The 19,154-nt window shown below is 47.7% G+C and overlaps 1 protein-coding gene across 2 annotated transcripts in view; it reads right to left on the bottom strand.

Annotated features, from left to right (window-relative positions):
• The window catches only part of SYT14 (synaptotagmin 14), a 535,709-nt gene that overhangs the window by 224,654 nt on the left and 291,901 nt on the right, over positions 1–19,154 (bottom strand). For both annotated transcript variants that reach the window (XM_086927826.1, XM_086927827.1), the window contains exon 4: positions 2,137–2,589. In XM_086927826.1, the coding sequence (XP_086783952.1) occupies positions 2,137–2,589 (453 nt within the window). The remainder of the gene's footprint in view (positions 1–2,136; positions 2,590–19,154) is intronic.

Here is a 19,154-nt window from a genome sequence, read left to right as displayed (position 1 = left end):
GCAACGCCCTCCGCCGCATGGGGTGGTGGAACAAGCTTACGAGAGAAACTCCTATATGGCAAAATGGGCTACTACCATCGTTGGCGTCCCTGCCGGGGTTTCGGGGCTGGGACGCGATTGGGATATCAGCCTTAGGACACCTTGTCAGGGGCACGACCCTCAAGTCGTTCCAGGAGCTACGCGAGGAATATGATATGCCCCAGACCCAGCTCTTTAGATATTTGCAGTTTAGGCACGCCATTACACCCACCCTGAGGGTACTGGACTCCTTACCGGAATTCAGCCCACTGGAGGCCAAGGTATTCATGGGGGAATTAGAAAGTAAAAAGATATCCACTATCTACCAAACACTAGTAACACATTGCTCAACTTCCCTAGATGGCCTAAGGAATAAATGGGAGAGGGATGTTGGTACTTTTGAGTAGGAGGACTGGAGGGAAGCGCTTGAGGCCCCGAGAGGAGCGGCCATTGCGGTACGTCTGCGATTTATTCAATTCAAGTATCTCCACAGGGCCTACTACACAAGGGAACGGTTGTGGAAAGCAGGCCTGATTGTGTCCCCAGATTGTTTGAGATGTGGCAGAGAGGTGGGCATATTTCTCCATACAGTGTGGTTGTGTGCCGGGCTGCAGAGGTTTTGGTCTGGAGTGTGGGACTGCCTGTCTGAGGTGCTGGGCTGGGAGCTCCCCCGTTCGCCACAGTTGGGTCTTCTCCATGTCATGGAACAGGTGGGGGGGAATATCTACAAACGTAATCTGCTGCTGTTGGGCCTTACTGTGGCCAAGAGAGACGTGGCCCGAGCCTGGAAAGACCCCAGGGCCCCTTTGGTGGGAGTGTGGAAAAGGGGATTGGACTTTTACATGGGACTGGAACGCCCTATCTTTGCAGCCAGGGGCTGCCCTCGGAAACATTATAACATTTGGAAGAGATGGGCGGACTATCGAGGACTGTGGCTGGAACCGCCAGCACCTGATCGGCCTGAGGAAGGGCACTTGGACGTTGATTCCGGGCCATGAGACATACACACTGTACGCTTCTTACTGTATTTGTATTTGGGATTTGTTTAGATGCTGTGCAAGGGGCGGGAGGGGGGTTCCGGGTTGGGGGTGTGGTAGGGTGGAGGGAGGGGGACCTTGGTTGCGTTTCTTTCTCTTGAACTGTTGATTGAATTGCTTGACTGTGATTACTACTCTAATGCTCACAGCTCCTCCGATTCCCGGGGTGCTGTGCTTGTTATGCAATTTATCAACGCCAAAATAAAATCTTGTTCTGAAAAAAAAGCTTCTCTGACTAAACAGGAAGCAAACCATCAACTGAATGGTCAATAAACAACAGCTTGCAATGTAGATCATAGGAAGTTATGGCCTATTTAGAGTTTGTGGGCGGGCTACTCCATCACAAATATTAAGGATATCCTGTTTGCCGTATTATATGTGCCATAGGCTATAATGGACTTATAATATGGTGCAGGTGATATCGTTATATCTTTTAAATGTGTGAAGGATTGGCTTGTCTGCCAAACTCTAGATCAGGCCCTTAGTGTCAACGGGAGGAGAGAACCACATGCTCACCGATATTTGTTGTAGTTAGTATATATGGTTATAAAAGGCCAAATAAATGGGCATGGTGGGCATTTACCAGTGCTTGAAATGTAAAAAATAGAAGTGCAGGTACTCTGTACCAGAGTTCTTGCTTGTTTCTGAGAAGTGCTGGTACTCTCCAATTAAAAGTATTATGCCACTCTTGATAAGTGCCGGTACTCTCCCTCGCTAAAAATAAAAAAGTTCTGGTACTCCGTACCGGACAGTACCGGCCCATTTAAAGCACTGGCCATTTACTGTAGTCATTGTTGTATATATGTGGTAAATACGTTTATCAGTAGATAACATGGAACCAAATTGTGATCAAACATGTGCATATTCCCCACTAATTTGGAACACAGAGGGGAAGCTCTTTCATCGATTGCCTATCAAGAAAAGATAACGAAATTATTGAAATATTATCAGTAGGAGAAGAACTGTGTTTCCCAAAAGTGGCCTGACCTGACCATCTTTTAGGCACTGGGTTGAACACATTCCAAAATATAGTACAGAATAGAATATATGACATTCTTGCTGTGTTTTTCGGAATACTCACGGAGAGACTGCAAGAAGACTCCAGTATGACTGGTACTGACATCTTCCCTTGAAGATTTAACTTTGTTAAGTAAAAAATCTTTTCGCCCACACTGCGCTCCTTCTTCATGCGCCGGATGCCGTAGAGTCTGAAGCGGACGGCATAATTCCCAATCATCTCCGACTCGATGTGATGGAACTTGAAGGTCTCCGTGAAGACGGGGCAGGGTCCCCGCTGAATGCCTGTCTTGGCTCTCTGCTTCTTCATGGGTAGCAGAACAAGGTGGACTTGCCAGGAGCTGCAGCTCCCCGTCCTGTTGAATGCCGGGATGTCGGTGACAGCTGTCACTGTCACCAGCAGCCTCTGCTCCTGTGAGTCATAGTCAAAAGTCACATCCAGGGTGCCAGATTTAGCTACCGGCTCAGGATCAAAGGATTTGGGGAGCTGTGAAGAGGATCCTCGAGCTGACATCTCCTAAGAAAGAAGAGACGAATGCATGTAATTACTTCCCACCTCTCATTATTACATTCATTTGTCAAGGGTGGCCTTCCCAGAGCGGTGTGCTAGCATCTTGACAGAAATGTGCTCACCTCAAACAGTAAAAGGAAGCAGCTATCGTGGCTCCACATTTCTAGAGGAAACAAATGAGGGGGTTGAAACATAAATGGCATTACTGTCAAGTACTGATTTTGAAAAGAGCCACCCCAAGGTCACAGGACCCCTATCAGCTCGTATCAAAATGTACATGATACATGGCTGGATCAAACATAACATGCTAAAAGGACTTTCCTTAATTACAACAGTTTAATGTGTTTGAAGAGGAGATGGTGGTGCTCATCTACACCAGTTAGAATGAAGCAGGACATGTAATGTTGCATGTTTTTATCATTAGTGAAATGCCATCTCTTTATCAGTAGGTTACTTATTAAAGCAATAACAAACAGCAACAGAGAATGAATATCTAGATGAGGAACAATACCAGAAGAGGGATACATATTGAAGCAAATAAATAAACATCAAGAAGCCAAATTACATAGTTTGTACCGATGGCTGCCAGCTTTAAGTCAAATGACTGTGGCACAAATTATCCGCCTGATTCATCATTCTCCCGTTTTGCGAGGCCCTAATAGCGATTCATAGCGAATCGCTATTAAGGACTCGCAAAACGGGATTCATGTAGGAATCGCAATATTTTTTGCGATTCCTACACATTCTTTATTTGCGATTAGCAAATTGCTAATCGCAAATAAGATAGCGATTCGAAGGGTGCCAGGGGTGTCCAAAGGACACCCTGTAGCACCCCTCAAATGAAATTTTACACAGGTGTTGCACACACACATGTCCAAAGGACATGTGTGTGTGTAACATGCAACTCAGAAAAATGCATTTAAAGGCATTTTTCTGAGTTTTCGCAATTTACCACGAGGTCTGGCCTCGCGGTAAATTGCGCCTAGAAATTGCGAATTCGCAAATTTAAATTGGATGTTGAATTGCATTAAAGGAATCTCAAATAGAGATTCCTTAAATGTCATTCCTCGCAAAATTGCGAGGTCGCAATTAGCGATTTTTACATTTGGGATGCTGAATCCCAAATGCAAAAATCGCTCTCGCAAAGGGCCAGATTCTCAGAATCTGGCCCTTTGCAAGCGTTATTTCCTTTGATGAATCGGGCGGTAAGTTTGCAGCAAAAGAATACTGGAAAACAACATTTTGCAGTATTCAGTAGGAGCAACTGTTTTGTGCTGTCCAGCATGTGCAAATTTGCTCCCACATGAGTGCAAAATTGCACAACAAAGATCTATGCAATCTAACTCCAGTTATACACTCATCCACTCAGTCTCAGAGTCTTGTGGTCAATAAATACATTATTATTATTATCATTATAAAGTAAAGTTAGGATTTAGCTGCGTTCGAGACGACAATATACAGCAGGACAGAAGCAAATGAAGACAGCAAGATGCCCCAGCAGATCCCCTGAATTAATTACAATGGCTCCACCTCAAGCTTGCATTATCTTCAAGATCAGATTCATGACATACAAGGCTACCAGAAATGTCACATTGCCGACCTCGTTGAAGAACTAACCAACTGAGGTAGACAGTGACACACTAGAAGCCAGGGCTTAGCAAGACAAGAAACAAAAAAGTGCAGAGGTGAAATCCAGAAGGTAGGCCTTCGCAATCTATGCCCCCAGCACCCAGAACAACATCCCTGTCAAAATCTGAACTGATGCAACCTCTTGCAATCGTGAAACGATTTGAAGATTCACCTCCTTAAAGAACACTTGATCCTCACAAGATAAGATAAGATAGGGTTCTGTCTCACTGTAAACAATCCTGAATGATATCCCTGGGTTCCAGTCCATGTTCAGACCTCTGTTACGCTTTAGCAGGATTTACACTGTATACATACCCTTGTAAACCTGAAATGATCTTAAGATTCACCTCTGTAAAGAACACTAGATAAGATAAGATTCTGTCTCAGTGTAAACAGTCATGAATTATAGCCTTGGGTTACAGCCCATGTTCAGAGTACCATTTGCTGTAGCTAGTTTTGCACTGTATACTGTAATGGCCACTGGCCCCCTTAAGGAAGACTCGACTCGGGAGCTCGATAACACGCTTCTTTATTCTCTAAGTGCCATTGCCATACTGCCCTCTTACCCTCTTACTTCCTGTCCCTCCCCTTCCGTCTCCGCCCGCCCTGTCCCAACATCAGGGTCAGGCAAGGCGACATAAGACCTCCCCCTTTTGTACAATAATGCTTACTGTCTCTCAGAGTTCTTCAATGAGGCGGACAGGTCGTTTGGCGATTCGTTGTGGACGGCTGGCCCGCACCTGTTCAGGAGTAGGGTAGTCTCTGACATCTTCACGCCTTATTAGGCTGGAACGCTCCCTGTCGCTGTGTCCTCCTTGGCTCAACGAATCAGTGCTGGAGCCCCGGTACTGGGCTCGAGTGTGAGCAGAGGGAATACATCTTTTGAAGTAGAACATGTTTCGGGTTATTAGTTTGTCATCGGACTCAGCTGTAACCATGGTCCCTTTGCGACTGGAGACTCGCAACGGGTGTGTGAGGTATCAACTATCTGCTTTTGTTCTGCGGTCGGGCTTAACCATCACCCAATCTTCTTCCTGAATGTCCGTCTGTTTCGCATGTCGGCGTCGATCAGCACAGTCCTTCATCTTTGATTTCTTGTCCTGATCCAGTTTCACCAACGTATCATGATCCGTAGTCACAGTTCGAGATTGCATGGCAACGCTTGCAGTAGGCAGCCGTGTGCGGGGAACTCGTCCAAGCATCAGGGTGGCCGGGCATTGATTTGTGGTACTGTGTGGCATGGTGCGGTAGGCTCGCAGCACTTCATTCAATGCTTGCTGTATGTCGCGGCGAGCAAGTTCTGCTTGCTGGACTGCCTTCTTAAGGGTCCCCATAAACGGTTCAACCATGCCGTTGGCTTGAGGCCATAGGGGGTGATTTTCCGATGTTTGAAGTTAAGATGTTTTGCAAATTCAGTGAATTCATGACCATTGAACGGTGGTCCATTATCTGTCTTTACTCCGGTGGGGATTCCCCATGCTGCAAAGGTCTCATCAATGACGGGGATGACAGCCGTTGCTTTGGTGGAAGGCACTTGATGCGCGATGGGACCGAAAAAGTCAATAGCCACTTGCTGCCACACACCATCTGATAGTTCGGACATCTGTAGAGGGGCTGGCGGTTCGTCACGACCCACTAACTGGCATGAGACACAGTCCTTAAGCGTGACTTCCACCATTTGATCAAGTAGGAGAAACCAGACACGTTCCCGGAGTGCTTTCTTGGCGGCTACTATTTTCTCTGTGCCCCTCGTGGGCCAGGTTGATGATTCCTTGTCGCAGTCGCTGAGGAATGACTATCCTCCCTCCTCTTAGCAATAAACCACCAGTGCTGTCCTCTTGGACATGTTGGAATGCCACAAGTTCTTGGGCATCAACGGTTGTGTCTTGATGGTTGTCACTCAGATGTCTCCATGAGTTGGTACGTATTCGGACCATGACGTCCTGAATCGTGGGGTCTTGAATAGATGCTTCACAAATAGCTTCTAGTGGTACCGGCATGCATTGTCAATGACAAAGTGAATGTATTCTTCTGCTACAGAGCATCGTTCTAGGGTATGCGATTGTGGGTGCCGTGACATGTAGTCCGCTGGGTTCTCCGCTTTTCCGGGCTTATGGACAATGGTGTAGATGTAGTCTTGCAAACGTAAACCCAATCTTTCTATTCGCGGGGGCATCTTTGCTCGTGGGTTGCCAAATATGGTGACAAGTGCTTGGTGGTCTGTGATGAGAATAAAGTGTTTCCCGTATACAAACAGGTGGAAGTGCTCACAGGCCCATACGACCGCGAGGCCCTCCTTCTCAGGTTGCGAGTAAGCCTTCTCCGTGTCGGTGAGACTGCGACTGGCATAGGGGACCACATGAGGTTGGTATGCTTCATCGTTGTATTGCGCCAGGATGGCACCCAGCCCAACAGGACTGGCATCCACTGTGATTTCAGTTTTTCTTTTGGTGTCAAAGTAGGCTAGGTTGATGGCAGTGCTCACGGCTTTCTTGATTTTGTTAAATGCCTGTTCACACACAGGTGACCATAGGAATTGTTGACCCTGTCAGGTGAGTTCTCCGAGCGGGTAGCTGATGGTCACATAGTCTTTAATGTAACAAGCACAATAGCTTGCCATTCCCAGGAACGAGCGAAGGTCACTAATGTCTTATGGTTGTGGGGTGTCTGCAAGGGCAGACACCTTCTCAGGATCTGGTTTGATGCCATCTTTGGAAAAGATATGCCCATAGAATTTCAATGTAGACTTGTGGAGTTCACATTTGTCCGAGTTAAGTGTGAGGTTGGCATTGAGTAACGCGTGGCACACTTGGTCTAAGGCTTTGTCGTGTTCCGTTTGATATCCTCCGAAAACCAGGATATCGTCACTGTAGTTAAAAGCATTTGGGATGCCTTGGATTACTTGCCGAATGGCTTCCTGAAATATCTCAGCAGCAGAGGATATTCCGAAGTTTAAGCCTTTATAGCGGAACATGCCTTGGTGGGTGGTGAAGGTGGTAATGTAGCGGGACTTCTCATGTAGTTCCAGCTGGTGATAGCCCTTGTTGAGATCCAACTTTGAGAAAACGGTTGCTCCATTGAGGCGGGCAATCATATCACTGATATGGGGTCCGGGGTGAGGCTCCCTTTCAATAGCTGTATTCGGAGCGTGCATGTCCACACACAGGTGTACCTTGTTGTCTTGTTCTTTCTTGGGCACTACCACCACTGGTGATACCCATGGAGTGGGCCCTGTGGACCGTTCAACGATATCCGTGCTCAGCAGGTCTTGTAATTCATCATCTACCGCTTGTTGCAAATGAAACTGTACCTTCCTGTGGTGTTGCAATATAAGTGGTATTTGTTCGTTGATATGTAGCTTGACTTTGAAATGGTTGAGTTTCCCAAGTCCTTTGAAGAAGTTCGGGAATTTGTTGACAATGTCCGGGGAATCATCTACCATGTATAGAAGTTCGACGAGCTCGAGGCTTTCTGCTGTCGGCAAACTGAGAAGGCAATCCGCTGCGCCCGGACCTTCAACCACGTGGACGTAGGCTTGAATCTGTCGGTCTTTATAGGTTAGAGTCGTGCTGAATCGTCCCAGGCATGGTAGTGGTTTCCTGGACATTCAGGTGTAGACTCGAACAGCGGTTGGCTCCAGTTTTGGGTGGGGTTTCTTGCTTTGATATTCCAGGGCACATATGTAGTTCAGGGACGCTCCTGAGTCCAGTACAAACTTGGGGAGATGATTCTCTATTTGAATGTCCAGTTTTGGGTATCTTTTCAGTCTGTCAGGATCCGACACCATGCATATATATTCCTTGCTGTCCTGTGAGACAGGTGTGAGAGACGATGATTCCCGGGACGTACGTTGACCTCTGGGATCTGTATGAGCTGGCTGATTGGACGCTCGACCTCGATGAGCTGGATGAGCGGCTTTTCCTTCCCTTCACTGCTCTTGCATGGTGACGAGTTTCTGAATTTGAGTTGTTCGTCCTTATCCCTGATCGTCGTGTTTGACAGGCTGCTTCGAAGTGGTTTTCTCTTCCACTGTCCTGAATGGGGGTAGTCTTGTCCGCACCTATAACATTTCGAGGCTGGTCTGTTTGCCCGACTGATTCGAGTTCCGTTGCGCAAAGACGTCCCCCGGGAGGTCTGCGTTGATCTTCCAGACTTGCGGTGATCCGAACGGCGCTTCGGGTCTGTGTTAGACTGCATTCGAAAAACTTGCTCCCTTTTCTCAGACCTGTTGCCTTCCATCTTCTTAGCATGGTCTTCTGCTTGATTGTTTATGCGAGTAAGTTCCTCTATTTCTTCAAGCGTATAGTGTTTTTTTAACAGCCGGCGGCGTAGTGATTCTGACTGGCACCCCGCAATTATCCGCAGTCGCAGCGCGTCTTCTGTGTTGAATGTATCAAATTCACAATATCGGGCTAGGCGCCGAATGCGAGCAATGAAGTCACACATTGGTTCATCCTTTTCTTGTGACGCGAGGTTGAACGTGTACCACTCGTAGTCTAAGTTTCGCTTGTGCAGAAACTTCCGATCTAGGGATCCCTTCATATCTTCGTATGAGGCGGCGCTGGCAGCAGGCAATTCTTTGATGATCTGTGCAATGTCTTACCCTATCAGGTTTCGCAGCGATATCAGCTTCTGCTGGGATCTTGTACTTGAGACCCAGTCATAAAATCTTCAAAGTCCTCAGCCCAACTCTTCAACTTGGGCCCCATACTGTTCCCTGACGTCAGCTCCAACGGTTCTGGCGGGCGCAGATATGACACTCCCAGTAGCATTGGGTGTGGTTGCTGGGGTTGCAGGGCCGATCCAATGGCCACTGGGCGTGAGGTGTCAGGTTCTACTGACATTCTGAGCTCAGATGCAGGCTTTCCAGACCAGATAGTGCTTTATTTGCTGAGATTTTCGGTGACTTTGAAGTTCCGCGGAAGTTGCCTGACTTCAAAATGGCCGCCGGATGAATGTCAATGTAGTCCTATGTCCGGTACCTGACTCAAAGGGGACATGGGTTTCTATCTTTAATATTGGCTCCAGTGTCTTTGCTGCTTTTCCCAAGGGTAGTCAATATTTTGGACTCACCCCTTTGTAGCTCCAGTCTTCGTGGCACGGCGCTCAGGCAGCGTTCGACTCTCCTCGCGATTTCCAACGCGTTTCGCGCTCTTTTGTGTCTCAGCGCGCTGAGGAAACGGGTTCTTCAGCTGCACGTTTACAGCGAGGGGGCAGAGGCAGTGGGTTGACAGGATCCCACCCTCGTCACCAGTGTAATGGCCTCTGGCCCCCTTAAGGAAGACCCGACACGGGAGCTTGATAGCACGCTTCTTTATTCTCTAAGTGCCATCGCCATACTGCCCTCTTACCCTCTTACTTCCTGTCCCTCCCCTTCCGCCTCCTCCTGCCCTGTCCCAACATCAGGGTCAGGCAAGGGGACACGACATATACATACACATTTAAACAAACTGAAGATAGTATATAAGGAGATTAAAGGCAAATAATTATTAGACACCCTTGTGAAAAAGTTTAAAGCAAAGAAAATGCTTATAATGCATACGTTTTCAAAGTCACATTGAGTCCTTCCAATTTCAGTAGAACCCTGAGTCTGATGGATAAATAGCTGGCTTGACGTGAATGTTTTACAGGCACAAAAATTATCTTCAGCCATTATTGGGTGCAAAGGATAGAGCAAGGAAAAGCAGGTCAATGAAAGGCTAGACATGCAGGCACACTACAAAAAGCAGTGCAGCCAAGTTGGGGAGAACCAGGGCCTGACTTCAGCCGATCTTCAGAGTTCTTGCTGTGAATGTTCAAAAGCTAACCGCCGTGGTCCTGCGCGCGCTGTTAGCTGTAGAACATTCATAGCACCAGCTGTGAAAAAAGACTTCGGAGCTGAGGGGATTTGAACTCTCGGGCTGCGTGAGGCCTTTGTTTTACTAATTAGAAAATTCTGCCCTGATGGGGCGGAATGTTCTAATAGCCAGCGTAGGTGGTCTATACCGGCCATCAAAGGCACGCTCCCTTGTTAAAGGCCCTCTCATTAGCTCAAGCCTTTAACGCTGGGGCGGGCCTTTAATGGCTAGTATAGTTATAGTAAACCGTTAATAAATATTCTTGTTCATTAGCTGGACTCATGGTCCCTTCTAAAGTATAGCTTACTCGCTGCCAACATTCACTATATGGACTGATTATGCCAAATAAACTAACTCCCCTTTGACTCTTAACTTTGGACACAGTGGAGGCTTTTTATTTGGTGAACTGAGATTTTTAAGTTACGCACTCTATATGCTTTTCCTTTCAGTTCACACGTTTGTGTTGACTTTTGATGAAGGTGCTTATTTGAATCTAGTTTTTAAAGGCAAGGCACGCTGCAATATCTGTGTAGTGTGAAGCACCAGAAATGGGTTCTCATTATCCACTTTACTCTTCTCTATTTAAATGGAGCACATCGCAAAGGGGATCAATGGAGACTCTCCGGTCTAGGAGTCCAGAATTGTCTAGAGGTTCCAATAAATCTATGCTGATGATGCAGCCTTCTGCCTGTAACCCAAAGGCAAAAAATCTGAGCAGTGTGTTTAGGATTCTAGAAGAATATTTATTGATGTCTGATTAAAGAATCAATACAACACAAACAGAAGCGATCCTCTTAAACTCCAACGAAGTTATGCTGCCTAAATATCTTTGAGGATGAGAATAGTCTAAACCATGAGGTATCTACGAGTTATGTTCAAATGTTAGTTGCAGGACCATTATAAGTTCAACTATAATATCCTACTGGTCAAAAAGCAAAGACAATTGAGTCCTGGCATTCAGTTCTTTTGTCTCTGTTGGGAGGAATACAGATGGTAAGCTTGTCTACGCCCGTCCGCGCCTGGACCGCGCCCAGCGCCAGGACCCCTGGCCCTCGCAGACCCCTGCCCACCCGCCGGACGTACGACGCCGCCACCCTCAACGCACTCAACACCGGCCGAACCCCTGGATGCTACCGAGCCACCCCGAGACGCACCCACGGACCCTTCACCTGCCAGTCCTGCAAGTTCACCTGCATCCGGACCTGCACTGCACCAGCGCCCACCAAGCCGAACACCAGCAGCAACCACCTCAAGTGCATCCTGCTCAACACCCGCTCCGTCCACAGACACGCCGTCCAACTCTGGAACCTCCTCGACACCACAGCTCCTGACGTTGCCTTCCTCACGGAAACCTGGATGAACGAATCCTCAGCGCCCGACATCGCCATCGCCATCCCAGAGGGCTACAAGATCATCCGGAAAGACCGCGACAAACAGACTGGAGGAGGTATCGCCTTCATCCACAGGAACAGCATCCGCATCTCGACCAACACCGACGACACCCTGACAACCGCCGAACACCTGCACTTCCAGATCCACACCGACCCCAAGACCACCCTCAGGGGCACCCTGATCTACCGACCCCCGGGACCACGCACTCAATTCAGCGAAGACATCGCCGACTTCATCAGCCCGCACGCCCTCCCCTCCGCCGACTACATCCTCCTCGGGGACATCAACTTCCACCTGGAGAACAACAACGACCGCAACACCACCACCCTGCTTGACAACCTCGCCACCCTCGGACTCAATCAGCTGGTGACCACTCCCACCCACCTCGCCGGACACACACTCGACGCCGTCTTCTCGTCCAGCAAAGACATCGCCTTCAGCCACGCCACTGGACTCCACTGGACGGACCACAGCTGCATCCACTTCACCTTCAGAAGAACCACGGTCCACCACCACCAGCAACAGGCCGCACGAAGAAGCTGGAACAAGATCACAGCCGACCAACTCGCCGCATCCCTGAGCCAGCACCCTCCCGCCAGCTCAGCGAACCCCAGCCAAGCCGCCGACAACCTCACGAAATGGATCTACACCTGCGCGGACGAACTCGCCCCTCTGAGGACCCCGCCCAGCAGACCCGGAAGCAAGAAGGTCCCGTGGTTCACCGACGAACTCAAGAGCTCCAAGAAGTACTGCCGTGCCCTCGAGAAAGCCTGGAGAAGAGACCCAACACCGGACAACATGACCACCCTCAAGCTTGCCACCCGAAAGCACCATCAACTGATCCGCGCCACCAAGAAAACAGCATTCAAGGACCGGCTGGACAACAACGCACACAACAGCAAGGAACTCTTCAACATCGTGAGAGAGCTCTCCAACCCCAACGCCGGAACCAACGACATCACCCCATCGCAAGACCTCTGCAACTCCCTCGCCTCCTACTTCCACAACAAGATCACTGACATACACAACAGCTTCAGCACACAAACAACGCTCCCCACGACCACACCTACACCCCCCTCCACCACCCTCAACGCCTGGACACCGATCAACCTCAAAGACACCATCCGCACGATGAACTCCATCCACTCCGGATCTCCAACCGACCCCTGCCCTCACCACGTCTTCAACAAGGCCAACGCTGTCATCGCACCCCACCTGCGGGACATTATCAACACCTCCTTCGACACCGCCACCTTCCCTGAGAGCTGGAAGCACGCCAAACTCAGCGCTCTACTAAAGAAACCAACGGCGGACCCCACCGAACTCAAGAACTACCACCCCATCTCGCTCCTCCCGTTTCCAGCCAAAGTCATCGAGAAGACCGTCAACAAGCAACTGGCAGCCTTCCTCGAGACGACTGGATCCCTCGACCCATCTCAGTCAGGCTTCCGGGCCAACCACAGCACCGAGACTGCCCTCATTGCTGCCACCGACGACATCCGAACCCTGCTGGACAACGGAGAAACAGCTGCCCTCATCCTCCTGGACCTCTCCGCGGCATTCGACACTGTCTGCCACCGCACCCTAGTGCAGCGCCTCAGCAACGTCGGAATCGAGGAGAAAGCACTGGAATGGATCATCTCCTTCCTCGCCGGAAGAACACAGAGAGTCCGCCTGCCCCCATTCAGATCAGAAGCCAAGGAAGTCATCTGCGGGGTCCCTCAGGGATCCTCGCTCAGCCCCACCCTCTTCAATGTCTACAAGAGCCCCCTTGCAGCCATCGCATGCCAACACAACCTGAACATCATCTCCTACGCCGATGACACCCAGCTGATCCTCTCCCTGACCAACGACCCCGCCACCGCCAGAGCCAACCTACACGAAGGGATGAAAGACGTGGCCGAGTGGATGACGACCAGCCGCCTGAAACTGAACACAGACAAGACGGAAGTCCTCATCCTGGGCTCCTCACCCTCCGCCTGGGACGACTCCTGGTGGCCCCCCGCCCTGGGCAACGCACCCAAACCGACAGACCACGCACGCAACCTGGGCTTCATCCTGGACTCCTCCCTCTCCATGACCAGACAAGTCAACGCCGTCTCCTCGTCCTGTTTCAACATCCTGCGCATGCTACGTAAGATCTTCCGGTGGATCCCCACCGAGACCAGGAAGACGGTCACCCAGGCCCTTGTCACCAGCCGACTGGACTATGGCAACGCCCTCTACGCCGGAACCACCGCCAAGCTCCAGAAGAGACTCCAGCGGATCCAGAACGCCTCGGCGAGACTCATCCTCGACGTACCCAGACGAAGCCACATCTCCAGACACCTGAGAGACCTGCACTGGCTCCCGATCAACTAAAGAATCACCTTCCGGCTCCTCACCCACGCACACAAAGCCCTACACAACCAAGGCCCGACCTACCTCAACAGCCGCCTCAACTTCTACGCTCCCAAACGCCACCTCCGCTCGACCAGTCACGCCCTCGCCGCCGTCCCCCGCATCCGCAGAGCGACAACAGGAGGAAGGTCCTTCTCCCACCTGGCCGCCAAGACTTGGAACTCCCTCCCTCCCGACCTATGCCTGACCCAAGACCACCTCTCCTTCAGGAAGAAGCTCAAGACCTGGCTGTTCGAGCAGTAGCAGACCCCCCCCTCCCCCCCCCCCCCAAGCGCCTTGAGACCCTCCGGGTAAGTAGTGCACGATATAAATGCCTATGATTGATTGATTGACTGATTGATAGATGGCAATACTCCCTCAATTATTTTTTCTTCTCCAAACACATCGTGCATATCTAAATTTACTTTTTTTTGTCAATGAAATGAAATGATAAGCACCTTTATCTAAGCTTTAAACAATAGACGTATAAACACTTACATACTACACATACAACACTCCACAGTAAAGGTATGTTCCCTGCAGGAGATGGATGAGTATATTTTTGCGTTTAAGATTAACAGTATTTCTCTAAAATACAAGGATTGTTCAGTTGTGTGCTAATAAACTAGGAGTCTCATGAGAATAGCCCTGCTGGGTTTTTGCCTAAATTCCAGCGCCGTGAGTTTGTTAAAGGGTGTGATTTTGAGTGCTAGCAGTACCATATCAATGCCAGACAACAAACATATCTCCATCTGTGCACCTAATAATCCTCACACGCCCAGCTCCCGAATCTCTTTAATATTTGGAAATCAAATTCCATTACAATGAAAACCTGCTATCGTAGGTCAAGGCTGCCCACCGTAGGTCCAGATCCATGCACGACTTTCTGAATATCCAAAAAGATAAATTTACAAACAGGAAATCTAACTGGAACTTTTTATATACATAGTAGTTATCCTAAAAGTCTGGCAGGCATACTGCCTTTTTACATTTATGTAGACGCTCCTAATCTAGGTAATAATCTCACTACAAACCTCATTTGATTCATGTGACTTTAATTAATGTTCTCGGATAATTCCATTTACAGAGAATCCCACTGTCCTTCACCTGCTTGCTACCACTAGAAGGGAAATTAACCATTGCATTTATCAATAATCCTTAGAGCTGCTAACTATTGGGAGCCGGGAAGAATTTCATACTTCACCAGCGAAGTTGGGAAAAGTCTGAAAATGTTGCTGTTGAATTAGTTTGCTGAGTTTACTGACTTCACTTGATATAAAACAACAACTTGCCTGGCCATTCCATTTGACAATGTCCTGCTGCAGGATGTCCTACTTTCTGCAGCCCTCCATGTGATCACACAGTTAGCAGTGTGTGGGGCACAGGCACTGGTCAGAAGGCAGCCCCGGATAGTGGACAGTATGAGTGGTGACTTGCAGGGAATGTTGGGCTTTGGCTTTGCCAGTGGGTGAGCGTCAGCAATGTGGTGAATAATTAATTTAAGTTCAAGCATTACGACAAACTCAAAGTTAAGCACACAACACAAACAAATTGCCTAACACATTTAGAAGTATAGAGAAATATTTAACGAACAACAGTACACCAAAATATTTCAAATAGATTGGGGGAACAGGGGATATGAACTTTTAAAGACAAAGTGACGTTCACAATGAACAGGAACTACCCGTGACTTTAGGCTGACCGAGATGGAACAGAGGTTGCATACACCAAGCGGATCATCCCAGTCAAAGTTTTTACCTTTGGACTTAGTCTCTGAAATGGGAGTCAAAATCACCCAGCAAGTCGAGGTGAAAGGCTGTGGCCAGTAAGGGTTTAATGAGTTCTGATACATAATTGTTGAGCTCCCCTGAAGCTACTGGTTTTGGTACATAAAGTTCCAAGTGGAACAAACCTGGATTTCATAGTTACTGAGGTACCTTTGTTGGTTAAATAGATTTGCTGCCTCACCTCAGTCCCAGATTTTTTTCCTTTGGTCAATTTGAAAGTCGAAATCCTCCAACAAGACAAGGCTGCAATGTTCCGCTGAACCAGTTTTCAGCATGGCAAAAAGCTTTCAAGTGGATGAGCCTGTTTTTCTTGCCCACATCCTGTGCGACCAACCTGGGCAACACTCAGCATCTAGTCCTGGTCCTCCTGAGGTGGAAAAAACGACTAAGTCGCAACTTTGTAATGGAACTCTCCTCCTGGTCACTCTTGGAGCCCCTAGCTACTCATGGCAGACTTCTAGGCACCAGCTGTCCTGCAGGCTCCAGTCCTATGTGGTCAGCTGGGCCCTCTAGGAATCAGGAGTCCTGCTGCTGATTTATGTGTCTGTAATGCAGGGAAACAGGAGGCAATCCACTTAACCCCTTGAGTCAGGTCCCTGGATGTCAGCAAGAACCAAAACTCCTTGAGTTCTTGTTTGAGTCCTCTTCTTCCAGCAGCATGGCCTTCTTCTTCTTGCATAGCCTCCCCAGGAATGTTCAGAGGAGGTGGTGGTTGAAGTGTCAGATTTATCCTACTCACTAATTAGTAACTGGAGAAATCTTAACACCCAATCCTAACTATTTTTACATGGTTCCCCCACCTCCTTTTGTGGTACTTCCTCTTTGTCTTACTGCAGAATTACACAACAATCCCTGTTTAATGAAGGTAGAGTCAAGCTACAACCTGGCAGTCCTGGCTTCAGCCCCTTGGCCACTCCCCTATTTAATTGACCTTGTCTTCCATCTCACAGGATCAAAACTTATTTTCTCTCCTACTATAACTGGAGTTGGCTGTCTGTGATTGCCCTGGAATCAATAGGAGAAGCCCTCCCGGGTGACGCTAAGTCAAAAGGGTTAATGCTAAAGCTACAATTTGTTCTGCCACCTGTTCCTGGCCACTATCAGATAGTTAATCCCTGCTAAGTGGTTAATATCAATTTGCACTTCCCGCATTCAGAGACAAGCTATTGTCCTCTGAGCTAGCTCTCTTAACTCTCCCAACCAAGCATGCTCATTACAGCTCTAAAGGTTTCATGAATGGTAGAACTGGATTTAAACCAGTTCTGGCTTAGTGTCAGAATTTGATAAGGAAAATTGGAGGGTTCGAAGAAACAACCTGCAAAGATAAGACTGAATAAGAGTAGGTGGGAGATCTGAAAAGCATGGGAGACTAGTCTATGGAGGCTGGGACTAAGCAGGAAGAAAGAGAGCATATGGAGAAACAGACCAATCAGAATAACAAGATCACAAAGGTAGCATTTCCAAGCATCATAAGAAGTGTCAGTATGTGAACAATGGTGCAGCACAACTTACTTGGTTACATTGTTCCTGCTCAGTGTTCTGATCCTGCACTTTTGTGGTTTTACTCTTCCTGCACTCTTTTGCGTCTTTCTTCCTTCACCTTTCCTGGCCCTGTATCCTCAGGTTTGTTATTTGTGCTTCCTTAACAACATTTTTATCAGAATTCTTCAAGTCCAGACTCTGGGCAGTCTCTTGACTTTGGCAACCTGGTGCTCCTGAATCCACAGTAGCTCCAGGGATTGTGATGGGCTATCGCCATCGGAGGATCACGTACAAATTTCTCTTGAGAAAGGGGGGTTGATGTGCATATATTAATAAAACCTATATTGACAATTCTATTCTGTATTTTCCATAGAAAAAATACTACCCTAGTCTATATTACTGAGGCGCAGTCTATTGCTGGAGGACAAGGCCTGTGAGAGACAAGCAAAGCCTCCTTTCCTAAACCCCTTCTACATTTTCCCATGGAGAGATTACATTACTGTCACGGTTTTCCCTCTAAACCCTGTTCCTAGGCTCTTCTGTGTGAGGGATAGGAAGATGATTGTCAGAGTTTCTGTCACCTCATACCAATATCCACTTCAGCATCAACACAGTGTCTTCAGCCCACCATGTGGCAGGAACTCCAATGTTAATCCTCTTCAATTAAAGACAAAAGCCATTGCTCAGGAGTATCTTTCGGTGTTGCTTGACAAAAACACATCTTCCTCCTCATAAAAATAAATTAATTAGTGCTGCAACATGATAGAGAGGGGTCACGCTCCACCCATGTAACATCTGACATGGGGCCTTCTACGTTAATTACAAAGCATAATCCCACCAGTTTGCCGGGATTGGGAGTAGTGAATCTCCACAAAGGCATAGCACACTCAGAAAGGATAGTGGAGATCCTAAACAATTTCAAGCCTTTATGACCCAAAGCAGACTCAACGCCAGGTATATCTAAAGACAGGTCTAAAGTTTCTTTCATGTTCTCCTACTGGTCAAAGAAAGTATTGTGTTGGCTACTCTCTTAATTAGCAGCAATAGTCTCAAGTTGACTAAGTTTCAACATTTTTGGTTTTATTCTGCAAGATTTGTGATCATAAGTAGACAACCTGCCAACAAGTATGTGTCACTTATCTCTATGACAAGGCAACAAGGAAATAATGAATTACTTAAGTTATTTTCAACATTTTAGAGCAGAAACCCTTTGTACAGATGAAGCTGCAACAGCCATTTTCTAAGATGGCCTTCGGAAAGTAAAAAAAGGATGCTTTTTCCTTGGTTGCCACTAGACCTGTAAAGTGTGGTCCATTGGTTGATTTGGTCCTACAAACTGGACAACAATGACAAAATGGAGGAGTATACCTGTGTTGTGGAAAAGGAGGACATTTTGTTAGAAATTGACCTTCACAACAGGAAAACTAGAAAGCTCCCTTGTGAACAGTAAACACTGGTAACTAAAGCCAAAGAGTTTGCTATTAAAAAGACACATATTAAATGAATACTACATTTTCCTTAGGGGTAAGTGGATATATTTGCCCTGGCGGTATCTTTGCTTGTGGTTGTTGATCAATAGCACATTCATAAATGTGATTAGATGGAAAAATTAGATAGTCCCTTCGTGCTGAAGACATCTCTAAATTCCTCATAGGCTGGTTGGATATTTTAGTTCTCCAAAACCTACCAAGGACTGGGAACTTTTACTTCAGTTTGGGGCCAACAATGTTGTTGGCAATACTCAAAGTAACAAATTATTTGCTCTTCCTTCCAATTAGTTATGGTTACGAAGACCGGCTATCCCTAGAACGCATGCTCATCATCTTGTGATGATTACAACTCCTCAAGGCAATGTAAAATTACAGCAGAAGTGCCAGAGCGGGGCATTTCTGGCTGATATATTGGTAGTATATTCTGTAAACAGAAGGAGATTCCTGTGCAAGAAAGATACGTGGCTGTTAGACCTGACAAACTTAGGTGGTAGTACCCAAAAATGTTTGCCTTCACTCCTCCTGTTTTACTAAATTCATTTATGTTGGCTTTAAGACTGTGCACCTTATCACTG

This window comes from Lissotriton vulgaris, chromosome 6, assembly GCF_964263255.1.
Source record: "Lissotriton vulgaris chromosome 6, aLisVul1.2, whole genome shotgun sequence".
In the NCBI taxonomy this organism is placed as follows: domain Eukaryota; kingdom Metazoa; phylum Chordata; class Amphibia; order Caudata; family Salamandridae; genus Lissotriton; species Lissotriton vulgaris.
This window is presented reverse-complemented; position numbering and strand designations above follow the sequence as displayed.